Below are 12,453 nucleotides of genomic sequence, written 5' to 3'. Positions count from 1 at the left end.
TTGATACTGCAGATTGTTGCGCTCCTCCTCAAGATCAGTTTTGTCACCAAAAAGTAGAAAGCATTGTCCTGACCACAGTTATTGATATCCTGCCTAAAGGCCTTAGAAAATGTCTACCCTCTCCATGTCAGAGGATAATCATTGTCATGTGTGGGTGCTTGAAACAGAAATGCATTTAAAGGAAGTAAATATTTCTTCTATAAAGGTAAGACGAGTCCACGGATTCATCCTTTACTTGTGGGATATTATCCTCCTGCTAACAGGAAGTGGCAAAGAGCACCACAGCAGAGCTGCTATATAGCTCCTCCCTTTGCTCCACCCCCAGTCATTCTCTTTGCCTACTCTTAAGTACTAGGAAGGGTAAAGTGAAAGAGGTTATAAAATATTAGTTTTTAATTTCTTCAAGCAAGAGTTTATTTTAAATGGTACCGGTGTGTACTATTTACTCTCAGGCAGCAGATGGATGAAGACTGCTGCCTGGAGGATGATGATCTTAGCATTTGTAACTAAGATCCATTGCTGTTCCCACAGAGGCTGAGGAGTACAGGAAACTTCAGTGTGAGGAACGTTTTCATGCTATGCAGCAGTGAGGTATGTTCAGTCATATTTTTCTGGAGAGACTGTGTATTTCAGAAAGGCTGACATTATACCCAGGAGGGTAAGGGTAATCAGTAATCCTAGAGCTAAAAGAAGGGCATTACTTAGCTTGCATATAGGGCCAATTGCAAATATGGTTGACACGGAGTTGTAAATGTTTGTGGGCAAACGTTTTTATGATTTGGGAGTGCTTTAACGTTTTTGTGGGCAATAATGTTTTGGGCAACTTTATTGAGGGCACACATGGCTTAACCTTTAGGTCTCAGAACCCTCATGGCTAGTTATAACCGCTCTGGTGCGGTTCTTTGAGGCTGTGGAGACATCAAGTGAGATGGGCGGGGCCTATTTTCACGACTCAGATGCGCAGTTAGTTTTTCGCAGCAAGCTCTAACTCCTGAGGGCCCTGGTGTATGTTTTGGGCCAAATCGAAGCTTTTACCCCACATTTACGATCCCTGAGGATAGGTAGGGCCACAGCAGGGCTGTGGCAAGGTGCTGAGGGTGTCTTTTCCGGATCTGGGCTTATTTTCAATCCGGTTTGCAAATTAAGGGGTTAAATGTTAAAATTCCTTGTGGGGCAATCTTAACTACTTATATTGTGTCTGCATACAAAATTTTGAAAAATTTGGTGCATGTTTAGGCTGTTTTGCAGAACGTGTATGCTTTTTTTCTCTTAAAGGCGCAGTACCGTTTTTTAAGATTGTTATTTTTTTCACTAAATAAAGTGTTTTCATGCTTGTTTGTAGTCATTACTAGCCTGTTCAACGTGTCTGACATTGAGGAAAGTCAATGTTCAATATGTTTCGAAGCCATTGTGGAACCTCCACTTAGAATGTGTCCCTCGTGCACTGAAAGGTCAATAAATTGTAAAGAACATATTTTAGCTACTAAAAGTATGTCGCAGAATGATTCTCAGTCAGAAGGGAATCAGGTTATACCATCTAATTCTCCCCAAGTGTCACAACCATTAACGCCCGCACCAGCGACGCCATGTACTTCTAGTGCGTCTAATTCTTTCACCCTGCAAGATATGGCCGCAGTTATGAATACTACCCTCACAGAGGTTTTATCTAAGCTGCCTGGGTTGCAGGGGAAGCGCAGTAGGTCTGGTGTGAGAACAAACGCTGAGCCCTCTGACGCTTTATTAGCCATATCCGATGTACCCTCACAATGTTCTGAAGTGAGGGATTTGCTGGCTGAGGGAGAGATTTCTGATTCAGGAAATATGTTCCCTCAGACAGATTCAGATATGACGGCTTTTAAATTTAAACTAGAACACCTCCGCTTATTGCTCAGGGAGGTTTTAGCGACTCTGGATGATTGTGACCCTATTGTAGTTCCAGAGAAATTGTGTAAAATGGACAGATTCCTAGAGGTTCCTGCCTACACTGAAGTTTTTCCGGTCCCTAAGAGGATTTTGGAAATTGTTACTAAGGAGTGGGATAGACCAGGTATTCCGTTCGCTCCCCCTCCTACTTTTAAGAAAATGTTTTCCATATCAGATGCCGTGCAGGATTTGTGGCAGACGGTCCCTAAGGTGGAGGGAGCTATTTCTACCCTGGCTTTGCGTACAACTATACCTATTGAGGACAGTTGTGCTTTCAAAGATCCTATGGATAAAAAATTAGAGGGTCTCCTGAAGAAAATATTTGTTCATCAAGGTTTTCTTCTCCAACCTATAGCATGCATTGTTCCTGTAACTACTGCAGTGTCCTTTTGGTTCGAGGCTCTGGAAGAGGCTCTTCAGGTTGAGACCCCATTAGATGATATTCTGGATAGAATTAGGGCTCTCAAGCTAGCTAATTCTTTCATGGCAGATGCCGCTTTTCAATTGGCTAAATTAGCCGCAAAGAATTCAGGTTTTGCCATTTTAGCGCGTAGAGCGTTATGGCTTAAGTCCTGGTCTGCTGATGTGTCATCAAAAGCTAAGCTTGTAGCCATCCCTTTCAAGGGTAAGACCCTATTCGGGCCTGAACTGAAAGAGATCATTTCAGACATCACTGGAGGGAAAGGCCATGCCCTTCCTCAGGATAAGACGAATAAGATGAGGGCCAAACAAAATAATTTTCGTTCTTTTCGAAACTTTAAAGGTGATCCCTCTACCTCTTCCCCAGCCGCAAATCAAGAGGGGAATTTTGCTCAATCCAAGTCGGTCTGGAGACCTAACCAGACTTGGAACAAGGGTAAACAGGCCTGACAAGACAGGTTCGCCTTTCTGGACAAGCATTACCAGTTTGTGGCTCTTCCCTTCGGGTTGGCCACGGCTCCCAGAATTTTCACAAAGGTGCTAGGGTCCCTTCTGGCGGTTCTAAGGCCGCAGGGCATAGCTGTGGAGCCTTATCTGGATGATATCTTAATCCAGGCGTCAACTTACCAACTAGCCAAGTGTCACACGGACATCGTGTTGGCTTTTCTAACGAGGCCCACAATAGGCCGAAACGTACGTCTGGGGTTTTGCTGTTTCTCTTGTTCAGAGAAGGATTGCCTGGTATTTCGGGGCTGGACTGTACTGTGAAGTCAGGATCAGACTGATATGCTACAGGAAAGTTCTTCTCTGTGAAAGGCACATATTGAGCAAAAAGAGGCAGCTTCTAGGGTGGTAACTAGCCATAGAACAAGCTATTATGCTATTGTTCGTTCCCAGGTTGAGCGCTTCTCTCTTTTTATTTAGGCTTTTCTAAGATCTCACGGGTGGAAGGTGAACGTAAAAAAGAGTTCACTTATCCCTCTCACAAGAGTTCCATTCCTGGGAACTCTGAAAGATTCGGTGGACATGAAAATTTTATCCATCTGCCGAGCTCTTCATTCCATTCCTCGGCCGTCAGTGGCTCAGTGTATGGAGGTAATTGATTTAATGGTAGCGGCAATGGACATAGTTCTGTTTGCTCGCTTGCATCTCAGACCACTGCAACTTTGCATGCTCAAACAGTGGAATGGGGATTATGCAGATTTATCTCCTCAGATAAATCTGGACCAAGAGACCAGAGACTCTCTTCTTTGGTGGTTGTCACAGGATCATCTGTCCAAGGGAATGCGTTTCCGCAGGCTAGCGTGGGTCATAGTGATGACGGACGCCAGCCTATTGGGCTGGGGTGCAGTCTGGAATTCCCTGAAAGCACAGGGTTTGTGGACTCAGGAAGAGGCTCTCCTCCCAATAAATATTCTAGAACTGAGAGCGATATTCAACGCGCTTCAGGCATGGCCTCAGCTGGCATCGGCCAGATTCATAATATTCCAGTCGGACAATATCACGACTGTAGCATATATCAATCATCACGGGGAACAAAGAGTTCTCTAGCGATGATAGAGATTACCAAAATAATTTGATGGGCAGAGACTCACTCTTGCCATCTATCAGCAATCTATATCCCAGGAGTGGAGAACTGCGAAGCGGATTTTCTAAGTCGCCAGACTTTTCATCCTGGGGAGTGGGAACTCCATCCGGAGGTGTTTGCTCAATTGATTCAGCAATGGGGCACACCAGAACTGGATCTGATGGCGTCTCGTCAGAATGCCAAACTTCCTCGTTACGGGTCCAGGTCAAGGGATCCTCAGGCAGTACTGATAGATGCTCTAGCAGTACCCTGGTCGTTCAACCTGGCTTATGTGTTTCCACCATTTCCTCTCCTTCCTCGTTTGATTGCCAGAATCAAACAGGAGAGAGCTTCGGTGCTTTTGATAGCACCTGCGTGGCCACGCAGGACTTGGTATGCAGACCTGGTGGACATGTCATCTCTTCCACCATGGACTCTGCCACTGAGACAGGACCTTCTGATTCAAGGTCCGTTCCAGCATCCAAATCTAGTTTCTCTGCGACTGACTGCTTGGAGATTGAACGCTTGATCTTATCCAAGCGGGGGTTCTCTGAGTCGGTCATAGATACCTTGATTCAGGCTCAAAAGCCTGTCACCAGGAAAATTTATCATAAGATATGGCGTAAATATCTTTATTGGTGCGAATCCAAAGGCTACTCATGGAGTGAGGTTAGGATTCCTAGGATTTTGTCCTTTCTCCAAGAAGGATTGGAGAAGGGGCTATCAGCTAGTTCCTTAAAGGGACAGATATCTGCTTTATCAATTCTGCTGCACAAACGTCTGGCAGATATTCCAGACGTTCAGTCGTTCTGTCAGGCTTTAGCCTGTGTTTAAACCTGTTGCTCCGCCATGGAGTTTGAATTTAGTTCTTAAAGTTCTTCGAGGGGTTCCGGTTGAACCTATGCATTCCATAGATATTAAACTTCTTTGTTTGTTGTGTATTCTGGAAAACGTAGAGGTCAAAAAGCTACGGCTACCTCTCTTGCCTTTTGGCTGAAAAGCATCATCTGTTTGGCATACGAGACTGCTGGACATCAGCCTTCTGAAAGAATTACAGCTCACTCTACTAGAGCGGTGGCTTCCACATGGGCTTTTAAAAATGATGCTTCTGTTGAACAGATTTGTAAGGCTGCGACTTGGTCTTCGTTTCATACCTTTTCCAAATTTTCCAAATTTGATACCTTTGCTTCTTTGGGGGCTATTTTTGGGAGAAAAGTTCTTCAAGCAGTGGTGTCTACTGTTTAACCATCTGTCTTGTCCCTCCCGTTCATCCGTGTCCTGTAGCTTTGGTATTGTATCCCACAAGCAAAGGATGAATCCGTGGACTAGTCTTACCTTTATAGAAGAAAACTACATTTATGCTTACCTGTTAAATTGATTTCTTCTATGGTAAAACGAGTCCATGGCCCGCCCTGTCATTTTAAGACAGATTACATTTTTTTGATTTAACCTTCAGTCACCTCTGCACCTTGTAGTTTCTCCTTTTTCTTCCTGTACCTTCGGTCGAATGACTGGGGGGTGGAACTAAGGGAGGAGCTATATAGACAGCTCTGCTGTGGTGCTCTTTTGCCACTTCCTGTTAGCAGGAGGATAATATCCCACAAGTAAAGGATGAATCCGTGGACTCGTCTTACCATAGAAGAAATCAATTTATCAGGTAAGCATAAATTTTGTTTTTTCATCCTATGTGTGATCCTTTATAGATAGTCTCCCACACAACTTTCACTCTCCTGAAATGACAAGTGCAAACACTGATCAGCACATCCTTCCATTCCCTTAACCCTATAGAATACACAGTACTTTTGTGATATTATGTTTCACATACCTTTTGTTCCCTTATGCAATTGTTACAGTAATTCTGTGTCTTATGTTTCTAACTGGTTCCCAATTTTGTAAAAATGCTCAACATATTCATATTCCTTTTTGCTACCCTTTGTCTCTATAACAAACTACACTATTCAATTACTCATTCTCCCTCTCCACCTGCACTGTTCATTAGCCCATCTCTCTTAAAATCACCTTACTTTTGTACTCATGAACTTTACCTATTCCTAAACACTCTCTCTCCCCCGTGCAGCTCATCTCAAAAGCAGTCTCACTACTGCAAATTTGTATCTCATCTCATGTCACTCTCCCTCCTGCTTCTACTTACTGCTGGTGACATCTCCCCTAATCCTGGTCCCCAACCACTGACAAGCCGTGCACATCCATGTGTACCATCCCATAGACTCAGAAAACAAAACTCTGCACACCTTACTCACATTCCTCTTCCTTTCACTTGTGCACTCTGGAACTCTCGCTTTGTTTGCAACAAGCCCACTTCTATACATGACCTCTTCATCTCCCGCTCCCTCAACCTTCTGGCCCTAACAGAAACCTGTCTCTCTCCCCTAGACACAGCATCCACTGCTGCTCTGTCACATGGGGGTCTCCACTTCAGCCACACTCCTAGGTCTGGTAATAGACAAGGAGGTGGTGTAGGTATTTTACTTTCCTCTCGTTGCACCTTTCAACAAATACATCCCATCTCTTCCCTCACTTTTCCCTCATTTGAAACCCACATGATTCGCTTATTCTCCCCTCTCTCTGTACGTGTTGCAGTCATATACCGACTCCCTGGCTCCTCAACTAAATTTCTAGATCACTTGGCTGCCTGGCTACCTTATTTCCTTTCCTCAGACATCCCTTCCCTCATTCTTGGCAACTTCAACATCCCCCTTAACAATCCCACTGCCTCATCTGCTAAACAACTTCTGCAACTCACTTCCTCTTTCGGTCTGTCACAATGGACTGATTCTCCCACTCACAAAGACGGTCACTCTTTTGACCTGATCTTTAGCTATCGATGCACTCTCTCAAACTTCTCAAACTCCCCTTTTCCCAAACTCCCCTTTTCCTCTTTCTGACCACCATCTCCTCACTTGCAACATATCATCCCTTCCTACAACTCTCCCTCCTTCTACTCCTCACACCAAACTTCACAGAAGCATTATGTCTTTAGATCAGCAACAACTTGCTAATTCCCTTAAACCGCTCCTCTCATCCTTCTCCTCCTTTTCCTGCCCTGAACAATCTATCTGCCACTATAATTCCACCCTTATATCCGTCCTTGACAATCTCGCCCCTCATCACACACTCATCCTCAGCCCTGGCATACTCCTCTGACACGGTACCTACGCAGATGTTCCTGTACTGCTGAACGGCACTGGAGAAAATCACGGAGTTCAGCTGATTTTCTTCATTACAAATTAATCTTGAACTCCTACTATTCTGCCCTTAATCCATAAGCAACACTACTTCTCTACTCTTATCTCTAATCTTTCTTCAAACCCAAAACGTCTGTTCTCCACTTTCAATACTCTCCTCCGCCCTCCCCCACTTCCTAATACAACTTCTCTGTCATCTAAAGACTTTGCCAGTCACTTCACTAACAAAATTGACTCCATCAGAAATGAAATCAGCTCTCAACATAATTCCATTCTCCCCCCCCCCCCCTCAAATGCTCTCACTCAATCACAACCCTCATAACCTGAAACTTAGTTCATTCTCCCCTGTTACTGAGGAAGAAGTTTCGGCACGTATACTGCACTCTCACCTCACTACCTGTCCCCTTGACCCTATCCCCTCACAGCTACTCCCCTCCCTCTCTGCTACCCTTACCCCTATACTAACACACATTTTCAACCTCTCCCTCAGCACTGGTACATTTCCCTCATCGATAAAACATGCACTGGTCACACCTATCCTCAAAAAACCTTCCCTTGATCCTACCTCCCCATCCAACTACTGCCCTATTTCCCTCCTCCCTCGTGCCTCAAAGCTTCTCGAAAAACTAGTATATGCACGCCTATCCCATTTCCTTATGTTAAACTCCCTTCTTGACCCGCTGCAATCTGGATTTCGTCCCTATCACTCCACAGAGACAGCTATTGTTAAGGTCACCAATGACCTACTCACAGCAAAATCAAAAGGCCACTTCTCTCTGCTTATCCTCCTTGATATGTCTGCAGCCTTTGACACTGTCGACCACCCTCTTTTGCTCCAAACCATCCAATCCTTCGGCATCTGTGACACAGCCCTTTCGTGGCTCTCTTCCTACCTGTCAAACCGTACCTTTAGTGTAGCCTTCTCTGGGGCCTCCTCTGCCCCGTCACCACTTTCTGTTAGAGTACCGCAAGGCTCTGTCCTCGATCCACCCTTCTATTCTCAATATATACGTCATCACTATGTTCCCTAATTAAGTCCCACGGTTTCCAATATCATTTGTATGCCGATGACACCCAAATCTACTTCTCTGCACCAGACCTATCTCCTTCCTTGCTAACCCGTGTCACTAACTGTCTTTCTCACATCTCTTCCTGGATGTCTTCTCACTACCTCAAGCTAAATCTCTCTAAAACTGAGCTCCTCATTTTCCCCCCTTCTTCCAAAATCTTCACCCCTAATATCTCCATAACTGTCGACAACTCCATCATTACCCCTACCCCGCATGCCCGATGTCTCGGGGGTCACATTTGACTCAGATCTTTCCTTCACTCCTCACATTCAGTCCTTGGCTAAAGCCTGCCGCTTCCTTAAAAACATCTACAAAATTAGACACTTCCTTACACAAGACACAACTAAGATTTTAATCCACTCTCTCATTCTTTCCCGCCTTGATTACTGCAACTCTGTCCTCTCTGGTCTCCCCACCTGCCGCCTAGCTCCTTTACAATCCATAATGAATGCCTCTGCCAGACTCATCTTCCTTACACGTCGCTCTTCATCTGCTGCTCCTCTCTGCCAATCCCTTCACTGGCTTCCTCTTGCCTCTAGGATCAAACACAAAATTCTCACTCTGACATACAAAGCCCTCAACTGCACTGCTCCCCCCTATATCTCAGACCTTGTCTCCAGATTCTCTCCCTTCTGTCCCCTTCACTCTGCTCATGACCTCCTTCTCTCCTCCTCTCTGGTTACCTCATTGCACTCCCGTTTACAGGACTTCTCCAGACTGGCTCCCATCTTGTGGAACTCTCTGCCTCGCCCCACAAGAATCTCCCCTAGTTTTGAAAGCTTCAAGCGCTCCCTAAAGACTCTACTGTTCATGGATGCATACAATCTACGCTAACCTTACTTTATACCAGTTCCACTCCTCCATTGCTATCCCCTGAACCCACTTAAGTCCAGCTGTTTGTAGATCACCTTCTTAAGAGCTGATTACAACAGTGCAACTCTTGGCATGGCCCTCTACCCATTTGATCCCTTTAATTGTTTTGTTGTACTACCCTCTGTTTACAGCGCTGCGGAATCTGTTGGCGCTCTACAAATAACCGATACTAATAATAATAATAATAATCCTTATAGAGCCATTGATCTTTCATCACTTCATTTTATGAGCACACAGACACTCACAGGAACAATGATTGTCACACTCTCTTTTTCATTAATTATTTTAATGAGTGACAAGTATGTCTACATTTTTTTTTCTTTTTAATGACTGTGCTAGCTAGTCTCGCATACTTATCGCCTTGAGACGTTTTGGATAAGCTTTGAAAAGACAGCCAAGAAGAAGATTCAGTAGAAGACATTCCAAAATGTAATCTGACTCACAAGAAGTACGGATCCTTCCTAATTTAAAAGTACTAAATAGAGAGTGTCTTTAAACTTGTTGGCTGCTGTAAACTCTTAATATGATGGCAGAGGCCCAACTGCCATGATAATATTTTTTTTTTTCTTTAATCAGGGCAAGATGGGTGAGCGAGGGCTTGTGGGACCACGTGGCTTTCCAGTAAGTAAGAGAATGGTAGATTTAATTCTCAAACAGATAAACAAGTAACACCACTTCAACTAACAGTTTAAATTTTACAGGGAATCCCAGGATCCTCCGGCCCGCCTGGTGAAAAAGGAATTCCAGGAAATCCGGTAAGTGGCATCCACCATAAAGGCTATATAGCCGATCTGCCCAATGAACCTTTCTTTATTTTTCTTTCTGTTTTACACTTTTCTTATCTTTATGCTTAACTCTAACCCTTCATATCAATGAATGTATAGAATTATGCATTAGCTGTTTAACACTGCATCCAAAACTGCCAAAACATATATATTTCGGAAACCCACTAGGAGGTTGTCTTGTTTGTGGATTAACGTTCTATTACAAAACGACAAATGACTGTTTGGAATGCAGAAGATTTTGCCAATCTGGCTGAATAAGATAAAAGTCTTATCTATCTATATTACATCATGATTGTCATTATATCCCCATTAAAGTTTAAAGAGTTTGATTATTTATAGTTTATACAGATGTTTGACTATTTTAAGCATTTCATATGAAAGCACAGCTTTCTACAGTAGATCATGTGCATGCTTTTCATGGACACTAATGCCCGTTCCTGCTATATGTATAATAATAACTGTCTTTCTCATCCAGGGGCCCCAGGGGCCACAAGGACCTGTTGGTGCTTTGGGTGAAATCGGACACAAGGTACATGTGCCATTTAGATAAGAGCAAGGGCATATTTTAAGTTATCTGTTACTTCATAAAGCTTCATTGTATGGTAATGACTGTCGCTGAGATAAATTTTACAAGTGTCCTCTCAGTGAGAGTACTGGAGTAATCCCTTTGTATGTCCAAACACGAACTGTCAACTAGCCATACAACAATTCATGTTAGGACAAATTGTGCACATGCAGTAAGATGTTTCTTAGTTATATGATAACCAGGTCAATAATATGTAAATTGCTTGATGCACCCACAATACAATTGTATCTGGTAGTGAAATTTCAGTACATGCTACAGACCTCTAATGGGCTAAATTGGCAGTAGCTTCAGAGGAAGGGATAAAGCTTTATTTTCTAACGATACATTTTATGAAAGTGTTTTATCAGAAAGACAAACTTGTGTGTCGGTCATAAAGACATTATTGTATGACTACAAATGTCAATTTCATGTTATGGCTTTAAAGGGACATTATACACATTTCTCCAACATAGGTGTGTCCGGTCCACGGCGTCATCCTTACTTGTGGGATATTCTCTTCCCCAACAGGAAATGGCAAAGAGCCCAGCAAAGCTGGTCACATGATCCCTCCTAGGCTCCGCCTACCCCAGTCATTCTCTTTGCCGTTGTACAGGCAACATCTCCACTGAGATGGCTTAGAGTTTTTTAGTGTTTAACTGTAGTTTTTTATTATTCAATCAAGAGTTTGTTATTTTAAAATAGTGCTGGTATGTACTATTTACTCTGACAATCAAAGAAGTAGGGTCGGATCCAGCTTTATGCAAATAAAATCCATCTTTATTGGCAAAGTTAAAACGCCAAGAGTGGCTCAGCGAACAGCATACAGAAAACCAGTGTGTGAGCGTGACACCACGGCTTACATGTTTCGGCACTCAGCCGTAATCATAGCCATAGGTGTCATGCAGGTGAATACAAGTTTAAAAAACTGTGTTACAATTGTGATTGGTTAAAAACATTAGATACAAAACACGCCCACACCAGGTAAAGGGTAATTTGATTAACCCTTAGTATCCAAACTACGCTACAGCAAGAGTACACACACTACAGTATATATAAAATTCGATAATTAGAAATATGAACAAATTTCTAAAATAGAAATTTCTAAAATAGAAAACTGCTAAGAGTAATTTGAGAACATTGAGGAAAGATTGCCCTGACTTTCACAGATTATTTTTGCGCTAGATATCATTATCGTTAGCAAGCACTAGAACATCATATGTATATTTGCAGAATTCTAAATGGCATAATTTAAACTTGGGTTGAGTAATAATAATATCAGTTAACTGAAATAGGTTCTCTTACAGTATTATCTCTCCAAGGTATGTACCCCAAAAAGGGATGTGGTTATATACGCGCAAGTAAAAATACACATACATTAATACAGGCTATATACGTATATATGTTCATACAACTAGCGGGGCAGGCTTAGAATGTAACCCTCAATACGTATGGAAGGATTGTTCAGAGAGATATTTAAAGAGTGAGACACATCTAAAATATATCTAGAAGTGTTAAAAAAGTGTTAAAGAAATAGGACAAAGGGATGGAATATAATAGAATAACAGTTCCTGTAAATGAATAATATGTATATATGTATGTATATGAGGTGATCTTGAATATGAATGTTGATATTGATATTTTAAAGTTATTTTGAAATTATTCCCAGAAGTTGATCAAATCATATCTTGAGTTTAAACCCAATGGTAATCTGGTTTTTAGGGTGTATATCCAATATACTTCCCTTTTGGCAAGTATGTTATCCAGATTACCACCTCTCTTGGGCACTTTAGCTTGTTCTATTGCTGCCCATTTAAATGAATTTAGGCTACTATGATGTTTTGTGGCAAAGTGTTGTACAAGTGGTGTGCTAGATGTACCTTTTGTAATAGTCGAAAAGTGTTCTCTAATCCGGGAATTTATATCCCTAGAGGTTAACCCTATGTATTGAATATTACATAGGGTACATGTAATGATATATATAACATTAGTGCTTTGACAATTTAAGCAAGATTTAATGGGATATGTCTGTCCTGTTATTGCTGAA

At 42.6% G+C, this 12,453-nt stretch overlaps 1 protein-coding gene across 1 annotated transcript in view; it reads left to right on the top strand.

Moving 5' to 3' along the window:
• Positions 1-12,453, top strand: part of COL27A1 (collagen type XXVII alpha 1 chain) — a 591,531-nt gene that overhangs the window by 370,325 nt on the left and 208,753 nt on the right. The window contains exons 31-33 of the mRNA XM_053696152.1: positions 9,636-9,680; positions 9,761-9,814; positions 10,320-10,373. Coding sequence (XP_053552127.1) covers positions 9,636-9,680; positions 9,761-9,814; positions 10,320-10,373 — 153 coding nt within the window. The remainder of the gene's footprint in view (positions 1-9,635; positions 9,681-9,760; positions 9,815-10,319; positions 10,374-12,453) is intronic.

The sequence above is a fragment of the Bombina bombina genome, chromosome 12 (assembly GCF_027579735.1).
Source record: "Bombina bombina isolate aBomBom1 chromosome 12, aBomBom1.pri, whole genome shotgun sequence".
Taxonomy (NCBI): domain Eukaryota; kingdom Metazoa; phylum Chordata; class Amphibia; order Anura; family Bombinatoridae; genus Bombina; species Bombina bombina.
This window is presented reverse-complemented; position numbering and strand designations above follow the sequence as displayed.